The sequence below is a fragment of the Chinchilla lanigera genome, unplaced genomic scaffold, assembly GCF_000276665.1.
Source record: "Chinchilla lanigera isolate Chin_1 unplaced genomic scaffold, ChiLan1.0 scaffold00001, whole genome shotgun sequence".
Lineage (NCBI taxonomy): Eukaryota > Metazoa > Chordata > Mammalia > Rodentia > Chinchillidae > Chinchilla > Chinchilla lanigera.
In genome coordinates this window covers 13,324,879-13,343,510 of record NW_004955402.1, presented here as the reverse complement: position 1 = coordinate 13,343,510, position 18,632 = coordinate 13,324,879, and the positions used below count along the sequence as shown (strand labels likewise).

The 18,632-nt window shown below is 38.4% G+C and overlaps 1 protein-coding gene across 1 annotated transcript in view; it reads left to right on the top strand.

The window, feature by feature from the left end:
- Positions 1-18,632, top strand: part of Znf521 (zinc finger protein 521) — a 270,519-nt gene that overhangs the window by 226,678 nt on the left and 25,209 nt on the right. The window contains exons 5-6 of the mRNA XM_005372725.2: positions 14,701-14,832; positions 17,126-17,241. Of these exons, the coding sequence (XP_005372782.1) occupies positions 14,701-14,832; positions 17,126-17,241 (248 nt within the window). The remainder of the gene's footprint in view (positions 1-14,700; positions 14,833-17,125; positions 17,242-18,632) is intronic.

The following is an 18,632-nucleotide window of genomic DNA, read 5'->3' as shown; positions in this document are numbered from 1 at the left end:
ACTCTGATGTCCCACTGACTGCATTCCACTGGGCAGGCTCCATGGTCCTGGACAGAACGGAGCCAGTGGGAAAAATGCCTTCTGCAAATCTCTGCCCACTCCTCTCTTCCTTCTGTCTAAACGCCCTACAACCAGGGCTGCTCTCTGGCCCATGGCCCCCGACTTCCTTCTTCCACCTTCTCTTCCCTATACAGAGGGGAGAAGGAAAAATGTACAGTAACAAAAATCAATAAAGGAATTCCAAAGATTAAAAACGATTGATATAATATCTCAACAAATGGAGCAAACATGTATCATGCTTCCATGTCAACAATAACTGACATTGACTGAATTGTCACTGTGGGCCAGGCATCTTGCATCCTGCTAGATATTTGATATGTATTTTTAAATTTCATTTTCATTTTAAAATTCATTGTATGTTTGCGATACGTGAAATTTACATTCATCTTAGGGAGTGCATATGTGTATATAACCCTCCCCATTCACTTCCCCCCCTTCTTTAGATCACCTTTCCTTGTTTATTATTATTGTTATCGCTGTTTTTCTAGTTCGTTTCCACCATGTTTATACTCATTATGGGTATTTGGTACGTGTATTGAATCTCACTTCTATAGCCCTATAACAGAGGTAGTTGATACTTCCTCTTAATAAATGACCCAGTTAAAGCAAGATTAAGTAACTAGTGCAAGCTTGTTAGTGACTTTCAAGTCTTAAAACTATTCCCCCATGTTGCAGGGGAAGAAAAACTTTGGGGATAAAGCCTCAATGTAGTTTTATAAATACCGTCTTCTACCCACTCCAGGGAAAGTCACTGTAAGCCTACGGTAAAGGCTCGTGTTTGCTAGTGTATATACCATGTATACCAGCAGGATTGTCCCTCCCACTGTGGAAGCAACTGTGTGACAGAAGAAAAAAATGACAGATCACAAAACTGGACCCAGTAATAATTGTCCAATTGCTATGAGAACTCAAGTCGTAGGTTGGTGGGATTTTTTTCATATTGTAAAAAAAAGATGTAGTGGTTGACTGTTTAATTTCTGAATGTTCATCAGAAATTAATATGTAAGCAATGCACAAGCAAGCTTAATTGCATTTGTGACCTGCTTTCTTATATATTTGGGAGGGTGGAGATGAAAATGGAGAACACACAGTAGATGCATTTTTACTGCCAGAGTGGAACTTTACAGTCGTACCAGGGGACCTTTTGGTAATGTTTGTAATGTGCTGCTATTGTGATTTAGGAAAGAAAAATGCTACTGCTGGGCTTTATTTTCAACCAATTTTTTTAAAACATCAATTAATGCAATCAAATGTAGTACAGGGAAATCTAACTTTGTATTTACATTTCCGGGGACTAGAGAGGGTTTGTTTGTTTTTGTTAACTCCAGTCATTTGAGCAGTACAGTGTATGGTTTTGTTGGTATTTTCTAAGTCAACTCAGTAAGTTATACTTAGTCTATGTGAAACTCTCCACACTCAGAAGAGAAAACAGCTTCATAACTCGTACCATTTGTTGGACAACAAATGATTTTGTATTTTTTCACACAGTTTGAAAATAATTCCTTTTTTGGTTTCTAGAAAGATTGTTAATAAAATGAATCATATCAATTTTCTTATGCATAACAGCAAAATTGAAATATGTTTTTCTTCATGACATACTCATATTCTTGAATGCCAAATTTTGGACTAAATTGTGATGCATTCAAAAGTAGCAGCAACAAAAATAATGTCATATTTTTGGCCTTAATCAAACTTTAAAAGGGCATTAAAATAAATCATTAAGATAATCAGAAAGGCCCAAGCTGAAAATATATTTTTTGATCTTTCACCCTATTGTTATTCATTGGCTAAACTAAACCTACATTATCATTGTAAGTGGCTAGATGATCTCCTGCCTTTCTAAGCTGAGGGATGTAATAAATTAAATATTGCAGATGACTGAAGTGAAAACATGGCTCTAAATGGAAATTTAATTATTTTCCATTCCCTTAATCTGGATCTTGAAAGCAGATTTGAGCCCAGCTCTACCAGTAATTACTCATGTGTTACTGAGCACATGCATAGTTCTTACGAGGATTTTGGTTACTTGGATCAATTCACGTTATTGAGCAGATTCACTGAGAACTGATGTGTACAGATCTCCCCATATACTTTCTAAAGATTATAATATATATCACTCTCAGGCAGAGATAATAGGAGGAAAATGTACCCTTGTAATAAGTGAGCAGTGATAAGAGTCCCTTATGGGAGGAAGAGGAGGAGCCTGAGTTTGGTTTGTGTAGACAATTCCTTCAGCTACTTGTGCTGAGCAATTGCATTGGCCTGAGCACAAAGCTTGATCTTTTGTAGTAGATGAGATCATATTTAGACCTAATCAGGTGAGCTAAGACCATAGTGAGTACTTAGATTAGGAATCTCCCTTCTGTTACCATTTTAAGACAAAATTTCCTCCAATATTCAGAGACAAGAGAATGTTTGCTGTTGGTTCAAATCAGATCACAGTTTACCTGCTTTGTCCAACAAATACTATGCTACAAAGTTACATAAAGTATTTGCTTATCTCCAGATTGTCCAATATAAAAATTCTCGTGCTAATCTCTGTCTTTAAGAAACCAAATATTGCTACCACTTTTCAGCAGCAAACAAAAAGTCAGAGACCAAGACACTATAGCCATCTTTTCATGCTGGACTCCTGGGTTGTTCTGAAACTGATAAGTGAATTAAACATGATCTGTTTCAGCAAGCATCAACTATATGGTTGTGTGTGTGTCAGACTTCACTCTAGATTCTTAAAGACAGCAATGGAATTCCTTACTGATTGCAGCACATACCATGCAGGTGAAGCAGAGCCTTTGAATATATGAAATGTTTAAGACCATAGATAGATATTTCAGTGACATTATCTCAATAGATTTCCTTCTGTGTGAGGAGATTCATTATTCTCCTTCATTATATTGACACAGTATACAATGTTTAAATTTTTAAAACTGAATGAGCTGGTTCAGGTTTTAGAAAAATTGTCATAAAGATAGAGGATGAAATATTTATTGTGCCCAAAGCATCTTTATAATTTGGCATTATAGTCTTAGAAATATTTAATAGCTCTGTAGAAGGTAATAGAAGGAATTACTATCTGAGAAAGAGCTATCCTTAATTATTATGTCTCATTCTTCATTTAACAGATAAACTTCTTAACTGTTTCATAGTTTTTAGCTTTGGTTTTGACCTAATAAAACACATAGACATTAACTTTTCCACTACACTTCAAAACTCAGTAAAAGTGAGACAAATCTTTCTCTTGTAAGTCTGTTGGCCGTTCTTCTACCTTTCTTCCTTCCCTTCCCTCCTTTCCTCTCCCCGCCCCACCGGGTACCCACTCTCTCACATTGCTCTTGACTGACAAAAAAAAAGGCAGAAAGAAATAGAAATCAGTATGACTCATTGGTATGCCAGGAACATCTTGGCTTCAGCATATACAGTCTAGATGTGCTGGTGTATCCAGAGTTATGCCCAAGAGAGAAAAGCAAGTTAGGAACGTGTTGAGTGACCTGTTTTCATACAAACTATGGGGTTACCTCCTCACTAAGCTACACACTTTGGAAAATGCATGCAGTTTCAGTGTTTTCCTAAATACTCAATTTAGAACCTTAACAGGGAATGTGTCAAGAACTTAAAGAAGTATAGTTAGTTATAGGCAGAATAGAATGAGATCAGTCTTTGTTTCTGCAGAATTTAATTCCATAAAAGAGCACTCCAGCCCAGGCTCTGCAGAGTTTCAGGTGGCAGTATAACTAAATCCTTGGGTTATTGTTAGGGAGAGAAAACATCAGTGCTCTATCACGATATCACAGATCATATAATCAGGAATGTTTTTTTGATTCACAGCTCACACCAAATTATCTATACATGAGATTATTCTTAGCTCTTCTGGAGAATGTGGAGATAGGAGGAAATTTACGTTCCATTGCCAGAATTTTCCAATAGGTGCCACATATTAGCTAACATTTTGCTTTCCTGAAGGAGGAAGAAATCATTCATTTGGGGACAGAGACTTTAATAGTAGTTGCTATGATAGAGTGTGAAAAGTGGATTAGAAATATTTAAGTCTTGCTGGATTGGCCAGATGGCATAAAAATATAAAGAACTCCTTGCACATCGATAAAACATCTAGAAAATAATTACTTTTGTTTAATTGACAACTTAAACTGTTCTATTTAAGGAATAGAAAAGGACTGTTTTTAGGTAAGGGTTTGGTGGGCCAAAGTAGTGTTGGATTCAGGAAGCCTGAATTCCCACACTGGTGATAGCCTCTTGGCCATATTACTTCATATCCCTGGTCTTCAGTTTTCTCATCTTTCCACCAGCCCATAGTTAGAATGTGCCCCAACCCATTTTTCACTGTTATGGAAAGCCCCCACATTTAACCAAAGAGATTTTCCTCTTACACTTTGCTAGTTTATTGCTTCTCCAACATTTTACATGGAAAATGAAATGAACCTGCAAAATGTTCTGGGATCTTTGAAAATACTTGAGCCAATAAATATGGTTCGCGAAGTCTTTATTAGAATATTTCTTAGCAAATGGGTAATGCCACATAATGGTCAGCCAAGTCTCCTGCGCCTTCACAATTGCATTTTCCATATCACATTTCCCATTTCTCTGAACGCTGGAAGAAATGTTATTTGTTTTTGGAGGGATGCTAATCACCTTAGAGTAGTTTTATGTCATCATCTATTTCTCTTTGCACATAAAACCCTTATCCAAAATATAGCTTGAAAGAAGATACTGCACGTGGATCCACATGCTGTACACCCACTTTTCTTCTAAATGTCTTGTTGCAGTATTTTCCTTCGCTAATATATTTTGACACCTTGTAGTTGTAACCTGCTGTTCTCTTTAATTGCTTATTGTTATTAATTATATAGTGGTAAAGTCGTTGGCTGCTTGAGCCACTTGGCTGTAAAGAAATTCATTTATCATTATTGCTGTTGGAGCTACAGAAAATTGCCAGCATTCCACCCAGAGATGAATGTTTTTGAGATCACATCCAGTAAAAATTTGAACGTGGGTCAAATCTCTAAGTGTTTTCTCTCTGCTGCTACCTTTTGCTGCTTCTAGTCTGTGCTGCAAGTAGCTTCATTTGCTCTCGCTTTTTGTTGTTAGTTTCAGTCCTTGACTTGCTGCCCTTTGGTGAGCTTTATGTATTGTGCTCTGCATTCCATCCAGGGGACTATTGGAATAAATAACCTTCTTTTTCTCCCCATATTTCTAACTGTAAGTTTTCTCTCTTGGCATTTCTTTGTAGTAACATTTGTGCCTTTACAGCTCTGGTATGTGCACATTTCACTTTAAATAATTAAAACAGGTTGGACATTACCTGAAGCCCATCTTTTCATAAAATTGATTATTAGGCCCTTAAAAATAGCTGTAAGGCCCCTACCCACACAGTAGATAATCGTATATATTGAAACTCCCCAACTGGAAAATGACCGGTCCATTGAATGAAAGGATGAAGGAATGATGTTCAGATGCTGTCGTTGGGATGCACACTTGTGCATATCCAGCTGCTCTTGATGGCTGTAGTTTCTTTAAATCTGGGCTTAATTTAGACTACATGACCCCACAGCTGCATGTGCCATGGAGCAGCTAGGCCAGAGTGCCCCTCCGCCTTCTGGCAGCATGACATTAAATTCACACTAGTTAAGCCAACTTAAATTGAGCCTCCTTGAACCTTTCTAAATAAAACTAGTGGCCTTAATTACAATCAGGCAATTTAAAGGTTATGGAGCTCTAACTAGTACTGCAGTATATCACTTTAATAATGCAGAGGAAAATTTCTCTAAGGGGTGGCATCGTTTGATTAGAAGAATTCAAGTTTCACAGCACATTTTCCAATAAACTGTTTTTAGAAATCTTATTGCATTTATGGTGGCATTACATCTTTTTTTTTTTTTTTTATTCTTCAAGGCCAAGTTGCTAAGGTCACCACAAAGAACAATAAAAATATGACTCATTTGCAAATAATGTGTGCAATATGGTGATTTTTGGATTGCTGCTTAAGAGGTTTTCTCAGTATTACTACAAGGTGAAAAGGAACATGACGAAGTCCCTTGGGAATCAGAGTGATGCGTGTCCTGCACCCCCATGTGCCATTTCAGAAATGATTTTTGCTTTTCAATGAATTAAGATTCTAAACACCACACTTTAGGAGAAAAGATGGCATCTCTGTGAAAAGTAGTCAATTGTATAGTTTCTGAGACAGATAATCAGCTTTGAAAATACCCATCTAAATTTCACCTTAAACCCTATACGCAGCAAGGCCCGTAGCATTTGCAGACGGTGTTGAACTGTACACTGTTTCTTTTGCTGGTTTCATTTGTATTTCTTGTTAAATCATTGGCAGTAGCAGTCTATGCTTTCTAGCAAGGATAAACAGCTTTCAGCGCTCGGAGACTTTCTCCTTCAGATAACTAGTGGCCGTATGCCAAGCAGAAGATTAAAAAAGAAAAGAAAAGGCCCTGACCCTTGCCATAAACTCAGCACAGCAACAGGAAAACATGCCTGATGAGTGCTGGGTCCAGGATACGGCGCGTGTTGCTGGCCCACCACTGTGTAGAATTAATATTGACTATTGCACCATCTCAGTACTCAGAGATGTTTTCCCAATAGATTTAACTTTCAGGCAGGTTACATTTAGTTTATGCTGCATGAACTATCCGCTTTCGATTTTACCAATTTGTGTGTTTTTTTTTTCTTTTTGTACAGTACTTGAAGGTAAATATACTTCTACTTCCTCCAGTAGTAAGTACTTGATATCAAATAAGAGCAATTTTAAGCAGAGTATAATAAATGCATACATCTCACTGTATTAATTGATTAAATGACTAGAACCTTATGAAAATACAGATAATTTAGTAAAATTATGGGTCATGGGTGTATGATGGAGAAATGTCTCTATGACTTGGGACAAATAAAAGCCAATTATTCTTTCTTTTGTACAATGCCTTTTTTGTATTTGAGACAGAAAATGAATAATAACTTTTCTCCTCTTGAAAGAAGGGATAAATTTTGACTCAGTGGTTGCTTGAGACAAGCTTAATAATTAGACAGTTATTTGGTTGATGCTGTGTTTTCCAGAGCAGTTTGGTCTGCCTTCAGTAAGTAATTCAGCCAAGCAATGTAAGGTGAGTTTGGCCAAATTTATGTTGCATGCATAGGATGTAACATACAAGGAGTGAAACAAACTTTTGACACTCAAATGGCAAACAATAAATATTGTTTTAATGTCAGTCTAGGCATTTTCTTCTAATGAAATCAAATGTAGGACTAGCTAACTATGTATTTCTCATGAAGCCAATAAGTACTTATTGAATCCCAGCTATGAGCTCTATGCCCTGTTGCAGGTACCTGGCCTGTGTCACTCAACAAAACACATAAACTTTTCTTGCCCTCCTGAAACTTGGATAGCAAGAACTAACCTTAGATTAGACCTTGATGCTGTCTTAGTACAAAGATGTCCTATGCTGCCACCCACCTGTCTTTTTTTTTTTGGTTCTTTGTTTTTTTTCTGGTACCGGGAATGGAACTCACTACCTTGCACTTGCCAGGCAGGCGCTGTGCCACTGAGCTAAATCCCCAGTCCCCATGAACCTCTTTTAAATAGGTGTGGTAGACATTTGGTGCAGTCCTGAACTGGGAAGATGCTATTTCCAATCATCCTTCACATTGAATCCATTATGCAAAATGCAGCTCAGTGCTTCATCTTGCCTTTGTGTGCTCACAGACTTTAAGACACAGAACAGGTCAGTACTAATGGGAAGGTGGTGACAAACTTTTTGCAAAAATGGAGGTTTCTTTTCCTGTCCCCCAGTGAGCATGAACAAGGAGAGAAACTGCTCCTGGAGACTGGATCCCTTTTGGTGGAGCACAATGGCATAGGCTGACGTTGATGCTTTCTACAAAAAGCTGAAATTCTTAAGAGCAAAAACCTATTTTCTGGAGGTTGTATTTCTGATTTAGTTGGCCTCAATCCTTATTCCCACTCTTGCCTTTCTCAGCACTAATATATTTATTCCTGAGAAAAATATTTCTTCTTTTCTTAGTTAAGTATTTCTTCTTTTCTTAGTTAAGAAAAACTTGCTTTTTTTCTTAGTTGAGTGTGTGTCTTTCCTTAGATGGAAGGGTACTCAATATGCTTTTATCAACAGCCTTCCATTAACTTTTTTGCTAATTACAGCATTTGAGGTAAAAAATATATATATATATCTTTAAAGCTGCTTGCTAGGACTGTAGTTTTCACCAAGAGTTCAATTTCAAGGCCCATGTTGCTATTCCTTTTTTTGGTGGGGGGGTACCAGGAATCAAACTCAGGACCTTGAGCTTGCCAGGCAAGAGTTGTGCTACTGAGCTATATGCCTGGCCCTGGGCTATATCCCTGGCCCTGTGCTCCCAAGGAGAAGAAAGAATAAGAATGCGAGGGTACTGGTCAGATCTGAACGGCATCTTCGTCTGTGTGTTTATTCCTGTTCTCCACCCGTGCCAAGGAAGAACGCTGCTGGGTCCCCACCGTTGGAGAAAAGCCACCTCTTCGTGGGTTGTTGGTTTTATTGTTTACTGTTTGAACAACATTCCAATGTTTTCTCCACCGTGAGAGTACTCTAATAGTTATTTCTAATAACTGATAATAATAGCCAAGGCATTGGACGATATTGCATCTCAGAGCATCTCAAATCCCACTGCCTGCCTCTCCCATCCTACCCACCTGGACCTCCTGCTAGTTTCCAAGCTGCTGATGTTTATGGGGCTCCAGGCAGCCCCTGGGCTCTTTAAAATCTGCTGGGTACCATGCAGCCTACCCCAGTTGAATCATTTCCTGTTTTAGCCCTGCTGATAATGAGAAGTTCAAGACAGGAAATTACTGTCAATATCAGTGATTTTCCTTATAAAATCCAAGAGCATTGCAGTCTTTGGGTCACTGGCCTAAAAAAGAAATTAATAGTCGAGCTAAATGTAGATTTATACCTTGTAGATCTCCTTGAAGTTTACTTCTGGCTTAGGCACACAGGATGCATGCATATCATTTGGCTGTTTGTTTGTTTGTTTGAGATGCCTATAAGTTAGGTGCTTTGTGCATGGAGGGTCAAAATCCAGATTACTGGTGCTCCTTTGCTCACAGTACCACCGTTCTTTCTTTCTTGTTCTGAGCATCTCATGCTTATGTCTAATGCTTCTTTCTCAGATGGCGTAGCAATCCCGACAGTGGCAGACATTCCCATATTGCTAAGGAGAAAATTCCAAGAAAGTGCCAGTACCCGTCTTCAGGCCACATGCATTTTCACCCTAAATGGTTCCAGAAAATAAGGGAAGAACTTTTTACCTGGTGTAGAAAATAAAGGTTTACAAAATATTCAGCACTCTGATTCTGCTTTACTTTGGGGGCTTAATGACTAATCTACTGGCAGACTTTGAAACCTAAGTCACATTCTCCACTGCCAAATTAGCACCTCCGTGTGTTTGTGTTACAGTTGTGAAATATGTGCCGTATATAACACAACAAATTACAGTGGCCGGAGTGCTGCAGACCTAGAAAGAATGGGCTGGCTGTGTGCATGGCAAATTACAGCGCAGTCTGTCTATTTTTCTACCCTTGGTAGAAAGTGTAGTGAGCCAACGTAGCCGAGGGCTGAGTTTTGTCGTATATGGTTTTGCTTTGTTACTCCTCAGACCCCTGGCTTATAAATGTGTGCTTGGAAATTAACTCAGGGAAGAGGAGAAGCAAAGTAAAGCATGGGGGGTTGGGAATTGGTTCAGGGCATAGTTTTCTTGGATTTAAAAATATATCTATATGTAAGGCTGTAGTGCTACATACATCCGAACTGGAAAAATTACAACTGCAGGGCATTTGATTCCTCTGTTTGGATTCAGAGGGCAGAGTTGACTCCCACTCAGATCAGAGCTTTTAAGTATGGCCCCTGCCACATGGAGATGGACCAGGAGGGTTTATGTGCGTGGACCTTAGCCTATAGATTTATGCCGGGGAAGAGGCTGGAGGACCCTTCTGGCCAGTCTCAAGAGGAAATGAGAGAAGGAGCTCTACTTGTAAACTGTTACAAACTGGTCCTCAGTAATGGCTGTAGTGTTGATCAGGCGGTATAAGGGGCCCCCAGTGATTCCTGAGATAACAGCCACGTGTAAGTCTACCACTGAATATTTGCCTGTAGCTGCTCTAGATTTCTGTTCTTATTGAAGAAAAAGGAGTATAAGCATGGGACACAATCTGGAGGCTGCTGAAAGGGTTTCTCTTGTTCAAAGCTTGTATTGAAATGTCAGTGTCTTGTGTTAAATCCACAGGCGCACTTTGGTGCTCATGGCTTGAACTGTGTTTGAGCATCCAAATGGTAGCTGTTGCTCTGGCTACCAAACGGGCTGATTAACAGTTCCTTACGTCCAGTTGTGGACATTAGAAAGAGAAACGACAACGCACCTTTGCACTGGCATTGGAGCAGCAGGTTGTTTCCTTAGACCACAGGTTTTGTCAAGGATTGTCACGTTCCCTACCAAGGCAGTGAGGCTGTACCTCAATTATGTTTGCAGACTCTCTCCTTTGAAACATTTAATACTAGAATAAATATTTACTTGAATCTCAGTCTCTTGTATGTAGACTTGATTCCTGTTTACATTTATGTTCACACTTAAAGGAAGATTAACAAATGGAAATAATTATTTGAGCTGAAGTTTTTGTACAAGTGAAATTATTTCTCAGTTATGCTCAAACCATCCATGGTCATACCTCAGCGGGTGAGGAGGACAGGAAGTCGCTGGTTTCCATCATGTTCTTGATGGTGAGGACTCCCCTCTGCCATTGGACCCCCAACACTAGGCTAAATACATGCCCACTGGCCATTGTACAAGGGGGAGAGAATTGTGTGTGTTGCAGAAAGATACACGCTTGTAATGACAGCTCCATTGTCTTCTCGTTCAACTGGCTACTTTGCATTCTGGTTTTTTCTCACCTTTTCCCTGTGCTAACTCTTGTCTCCACATGTATTTGGCTACAATGCTTTAATGTGAAAAACTAGAGTTTATCTGTATTCCAGAATATTGCTCACTTCCTGACTTCCTGTGTAGCTTTTTGGATATCAAAATTTGAGTGTCTTCATCCATCTTTATTAGTCGACTATAAAAATAATAGGTTCTCCCTCTCTCCCTCTCCCTCGCTCACTCCCCCTCCCCGTCTCTCTATCTCTTTGTGTATGTGTTAATTCAGTGTAACCTAAAAAGGCAAACTGAACACAATTTAGAAAGTTCAGAATATAGATAAGCAAAGGGAGACAGAAAAATCTAGAAGTTTCATCCAAATATCCCGTCTGTAACTCTTCATAAAAAAATAGGATGGCACTAGCTTATTATATCCTTAATGGAATATTGTAATGGTTATTAAATCAATTGACTTTGAATCTCTTTTTAATAAATGAGGCAGACTGTATTATCCAATTACTGTCAGTTGCTACCTTTCCGGAGAGCAGAAATAGTTATTTTGATTGAATTTTTAAGCTTTTTGGCACCTTTAGGAAGAAACCAGGAGACAAGGTTCAAGTTATGACTTCTAGGCAACATCCTAAGCCCAAGCCTTGGGTTCCCTTGAAATTGGAAGTGTTGACCGTCTTACCTCACGATCATCATCCTTTGAAAGGAGCATCAGCTTTGAAAGGAAATGGAGTTTAACTCAGCCAGATCCCTCATTCTGCAGGTCTTAGAATTTTTTTGAAAGTTGAGATGCTGCTGTTAGCCACACGAGATAAATATAGAATTCATGGGAGCAGAGGTAAACAGACTCTGAATAAGGATACCCCTTTGAACTTCTTATACCTGTTTCATAAGATTTCTATTACTACCTATGCCTCTCCCTTCAATTTTAAAATACAAAGTGACTTATTTAATCGTAAAAATGTATTTTGTGTCCTCCATCTTTCTCACTTATTCTACATTTGGCCATGCAGCAGTAAGCAAGTGTGAGGGTGAAGAAAGGAAATAGGGAAGGGAACAAGAGTGGGAGAAACGGGTTGGTGTGTTCACTGTCTACACAGGGCACGGTGGCTTTGGTTTATCGTATCATTTGCTGTGTGACAGTTGAGATATAGTTTTTCCTCTCATCAAATACCTAGGAGATCAGTTTATTGGGAAAGACCTCATTGTGTAACTTACAAATAAAAGGCAGGTAGAACCTCCAATATTTTCTCAATATTATGATGTACTTTTAAGCAGTAAAGATAGTTCTGAAAATGCTGGATGTAATCGTTGTCATCTGTGTCTCTTAGTGCCCCCGCAAATAAAGGCTGGAATACAAGGAAGCCTGTGCTAATAATCTATAAACACCTTGATGACTACGTGTTATCTTTTCATGAATCACTTGACTAAATCTGGATTATTTAACATTTTAGAATGCATCATCTCTTCTTTGGGTAGGAAATAAATAAAAATTGATAGAGCCATTTTCTTTGTCTGCATACACATATATCTTATTTCTTTTTCCAAACAAAATACAGTAGAGAAGGAGGATGTCACATTAAAAAGCAGTCTAACTTGCATAATTCCCTTTATGTACACATAACAGTCGATCACTATCCCCAAGGAAAAACCCACCAGGTCTACATATGTTACTTCGTGACTATTACAGTTTGTAAACTCTGGAACAAATGTGTACTTGCTCACACTCATAGGCTATAACTTGGTTTGTGTGCAAAACAAATATAATTTTACTGATTATTATTTCAGTTGTGCATTCTGTGAGGTACGGCGTGAGAATAAAACATACAATCTTAAAATGACATTAAAACTCTTAGTTACCTTCTTGCTCTTGAAAATAAAAGGTGTAGACCATTGGGGAAAAAAGGAAACTTTTAAACTGGCAAGTATTTCTGACAGTTAACTTGCTAATCCACTTCCCTACCATAAATAGTATTTCTTCTATTTCCTCATGACTAAAATTTGGAAATTTTTGATAACTTTAGGAATGTTTGTAAAGAAAGGAACAGGTTTTTTAAAGGAAGAAAATACATTTGATCTTATATAATCCCTAAAGCTTTCTGTAGAACCCCTTGTCATGTCGGTAGGCACAATTAAACTCCCTCTTACATAATTATAATCAAGGAATTTACTTGCCACCCAAATGCAGAGTAGGTTTTTATCTCTTGTGAAATGTAGACAGTACTGGGGGGCTTAATTAGTGCTTTGCTTCTCTTTTTACAAATTCCAGTCCTCTGCTTCTAAAGACTCATACTTGTGTGAGAAGAAAGATTAGGAATACAAATAGGGTGATTTTACTCCTAGTTAGCTAATAATAACTCACTTTGTACTTGAGACTGTGTACTGCCAATAATATCAGCTGGTGAAGGACTTACACAAGACTCTTGTCTGTGAATAGAAAGAACGAACTTCAGAGACTTGTTATCCCCGTGGTGTGGTTGTTCTACATTCCCTAGACCTAGGATATCTGACACGGATGTTCCTTAGCAGTATTTTAAATTCTTGCAAGTAATAGACAGTAAAAAATATGACTTGGTAACAAGCCAGGTTAAAGTGCAGCCTCTACCTCTTACTCTACCTGACAAGCAGTTTTGAAAATAGAAAGTGGGTGACATAACCTACCTGTAAAGGTCATAGACTTTGAACCCTGACACCAGACTACATTTAACTTCTAGATCTCCCAATTACTAGCACTTCAGACTCTGAGCAAACTTATTCAACCAGTCTGGGCCTCATTTGTGCCATCTGTAAAATGGGACTAATAATAGTATTCCACATAGATTTGCCATGAGATGACATGGATTCTTATCTGTAAGCATATAGTGTCTGAAAAACAGTGAGCACTAAAGAGGCGCTTATCAGGCTGTTAGTCTTAAGAGTTCTTTGGTCTCCGTTCTTGCAGTTAAAGCAAGTTAGGATAATCCTTGGATCTGAAATACAAACATTTCAATGAAGAAAAAGCAACATAAAAATAGTGGTTTCTCTTTATAATGCAGAGTGATTGCTAATTCATCAAAATACTTTTCTACTGTCCTGTTCCTATGAAAGAAAAAAGTAGAGCTCATAAAAATGCTCTAGAAAAAGACAGGCAGAGTAGATCTGGGAACAAAATTGAAACTGTCTTACAAAATTATGGAAACAATGAATGGAAGAATTGGGGGGCTAGCAGCACAAAGCAGAGTATTGCTAAGGTAGTGTAAGCATTAATATTTCACAACTACTAGAATATTTTGGAGTGAAAAAGAAAGATGTATCAATGGGAATACCATTAAAAACCTTATGGTTAGGAACAGAAACTTCTAGAAACTTTTGGACAAACCAGAAGGAAGGCACTGAGGAAAGAAATAATCCATTTTTCTGTGAGTCTTTTCTTTTAGGACTTTGAAAATACAGAGCCTATAAGATCATGATAATTAAACTAGATATCTTGTTATTGATACACTAATTATACTTTAAAACCTCAGTAAAATCTGACTTCTGATTATCTTTGGATTTTAAGTTCCAGAAATTGATATACACTCATAAATAACATGAAATAACCAGAAACCATATACACTGCTACAAATTTATACCAGCTGATAGAAATAGTTGAATGTGTGCAATTATACTTAACTCACTAATCTATTAAAGCTAGGATGGGTTTCACCTTTTCTGTTAATGCGTTTTCCTTAACAGATGAAGGACTGAATCATGAATGCAAACTCTGCAGCCAGACCTTCGATTCCCCTGCCAAACTCCAGTGCCATCTGATAGAGCACAGCTTCGAAGGGATGGGAGGCACCTTCAAGTGTCCCGTCTGCTTTACAGGTAGGAAGCGCATCTCAGGAAAACTGGAGACTTTCATGGCCCCATCACGTCTTTCCTACCAAAGCATACTTCCCACTGCTCTGGCCTTTTACAGAGAGGGCTTCAGTCCAATTTGGGGAGAAGATGTTTGATTTCTGCCGATTAGCATTATTGATTGCGGCCTACTTAAAGGCTCCGATGGGCAGGAAGGTTAACTGTCAGGACGAAGGAATGGCATTTCAAATTCTCTCGCAAGTTTGCACTTTTCCATTTGGAAACGACATCCATGTTGTGTTCACTTTTTTTCCTCTCAGTGTTAAAAGGTTATCAAGGCCAAGGCTGCTTTTTAATCACAGGATGTTCGACTAACAGCGCGGCCGGGTTGGCAGCACAAGTCTGTTACTTAGACTCGGAGAATTTTATAACACTTGCCAGAAGAAATAAAAATGATAGTATTAAAACACTCCCAAAATTCTTTGCAGTAGAGAACAGATTAGATGAGACATTTATTTCCTATGAAATCGAATTTTTAAAGTTGATATAAATTTACGCTTTAAGGAAACTTTCATTAGGTTATATATCATTATTGTTTTCAGGGAAGGAAAATATGTAAGTCAGAAATGATCATTTGAAGCCCATGGGAGTAGAAATATGATCACACATATTTCTGGTTCAGCCCCAACAATGGCGAAGTTATTTTGGAAAAATCCTTAGTGATTATTTTGCGTGTATCTTGGACTCAGTGGTCCAGGCCCTCAAGGCTGTGTTTCCTTTATATTTGCTGTGTAAGAGTGTGCGTGAGTGCTTCAAAATTGACTTCTTTGTTTACAGAGCAAAATTCCAAGGATTGATTATTTACCCTCACTACGTGCAGCCTATGGATTTCTGGTTTGTAATAAAACCAAAAGACAAGGGGCACGTGTATTGACCATTTCCCACCAGTGGTCCCTGAGCGTGTCCATGCCTCTGCTTTCCATATTTGCCTATTTGGTTTTTTCATCCGGGAATTCCATCAGCCACTCCCCATCCTTCCTCTAGAATTCTTCTTTTGTACTTTCACATTTTTTAATGTACTATTATTTTTTCAATCAGTACTACATATGTTAAGAGTCTGTATTCCTAATAAGTCTGCACAGAGGAGCACAGAGCCATAGGTCTCCTCCCAATTAAGACCCCTAATAACACATTTCTTTCATGCTATAGCCAGAAGCCTCATAAAATGTATTAAGTTATATGGTGATTAGTTCCAAACCTGTATAAAAACCCCATTTTTTGCTGAAGTACATAAAGAGACAAAAATACATTCATCATGAACAGTCGGCATCATTTTCTGTACAGACAGACCCAAATTCTGTTAGTGTATCTTGAAGTAATTTAGAAATAACAATTAGTGGGGGAAAAGCCCTTCTAATATAAAGCATGTTAGGTGGGAAAGGAAGTAGGAGCATTTTTTTAAGGTAATGAGAAATGTGATTAAAATGTATTACTCACAAGAACAATATTCTAATATTTTAGGTTGGCTGGCAATGAGAATAATTTTAATGATTAGAGTGGAGTCAGAGTCAAATGCCAACATCTTTAATAAACCCTTTTCCTGCCTATACAGATTAATATTGTAGATGCAAACTTTTTTAGGTCACAGTGCACCAGGCATCCATCAGAAGTCAGTTCTGCCAACCCAAACACCGCCTCTGGCATATACAATTTAATTATTAATAGTATGTCTCCCAGGTAAACTGTTACACAGTCTTAGGGCCTTGTTTTGTAGTCATTAAAATTGAACATGTTTATATTATTGAAACCCTTGCATTCAATGTGTAGGCTGAGTTGATCTTAAAGTACCCAAAGAGAATTTACCTGCCGTTCTGTTGTACATTTATAGACAGTGCCCCCGAGTAGCTGTGGGATATAATTTTTAGCATTAACACATTTAAATAGAGAACTGTTTGCTAGCTATAACTTTAGGCAAATACAATAAACAGGGTTTTGGCATCTATGATTTCTTAACCTATGGGCTGCTGAGAAATAGGAGTCATTTCTTTCCAGACAGAGCTGTGCATTTGACAATTTTCAGCTTTATTTTAAAAGATTTATAGAGAGCAGGGCCTCCATAAACCGTTACTTTGGAGCTGTTTGGTTTCAATTGGGTGCTTGGTAGAGTGCATCTTAACAAAAGCCAGAGACCCAACTGTGAGTTGTGAGTTCTGTCTCCCAAGGTGTGTGGCGGTCAGTCACACCCCGCAGGTGTGAGTCATCAGCCGAGAGCATTTCCGAAACAAAATAACCCAGGTGCACCACCCTTCTATCATTTCAGTGTTTGTTCAAGCGAACAAGTTGCAGCAGCATATTTTCTCTGCCCATGGACAAGAAGACAAGATCTATGACTGTACACAATGTCCGCAGAAGTTTTTCTTCCAAACAGAGCTGCAGGTAATGTTCTCTGGAGGAGGACCAGGACTGAACCCAGTTGCTATTCTTATAGGGAACAAGGGTGTTTTAAATGTGGATTCATAGTCTCGGTCACCCTGGGCCGCCATGATGCTTTGTGTGTTTGGGGGCAAAAGGAAAATTAGAGACCAGATTAGTAGACACCAAAGTAATTTTGCCTCTGGCTGCTGTCAATCATGAAAAGAACTCGAACAGACCCATAATTGGACCTTCTGACCCAGTGTGGGAGGCGGAGAGGGCAGGTTTATTGGACTGTGGGATCATGCACCTCGCTTGTCATGGCTCATTCTCCCAAAGCCTGTTTTATTCATGCTCTGTTCCCACTGGGCTCCAAGCTGGATGGATGTCCAGGTTATTGTCATTTTGAGGGTCCTAACATTGGGAAGGAGAAGAGAAGAAGAAGAAAATGTCCTCTTGTCCAGGATGTATTTCTTCCGGTTAATGAGATGGAATAATTATTACTAACACAGCGCCCCTGTAGTTGAAAATGTTGCCACCAAAGGTGTTGGCTTTAGCCTTGAGTTTCCCACTTACTAGATGTGTGACTGACTGATTTTGATCTGTGACTTCTCTGAACCTCAGGAAAAAAATAAACAAGCATCACACAGGGCTGCTATCAGGTGAAAATGAAATAATGGGTATGAGTAAGTGTTTGGTTAGTTCAAGTCTTCTTAGCAATAGATTGATAATTAAAAATATGAGTCAGGCACCTGAATTTTATTCTAGAAATATAATTTATCATAAAGAGAAAATATCGCCTTGTTCCCTATTATTTTATCTGAGGAATAGAGATCATTTCTTATCCTTATTTACCTGATGAAATGATATGAGTAAAATACTTTTTCTTAAATTTTGTCAGTTTCTATGAAAAATAATAATAAATAACTTAAAATTATTTTGTTATTATGAAATTATAATTAATAATAAAGCTATTCACCTTGAAATGGGGATACTACTAATTTTTATGTTGAAGCCCCAAAGCAGCTAAAATAGGAGCTGATCTGATCACCTGGTAGAGGAAAGACTAAGGAACACAGGGCCCACCTTCTTCTTGGTCTCAAGCACACAGGGACCTGGGGCACCCCGTGTCTCCCTGGGCTATGATGAACCCACATTTATGCAAGTTATATATTGAAATGTGAAATTTTCAGTTTATCTTCTTGGTCAGTATTCTGTCAGTGAATGCATAAGTAAAAGAAATGAATTTTTTAAATATATTTTTAAAACAGGTAAGCCTGTTGAATTCTCACCATATGTCAATGGCTTAAAATTAAGAATTGCATGGGGCTGGGGATTTAGCTCAGCGGCAAAGCACCTGCCTGGCTAGCGCAAGGTCATGAGTTCAGTTCCTGGTACCGGAGAAAAACCAAAAA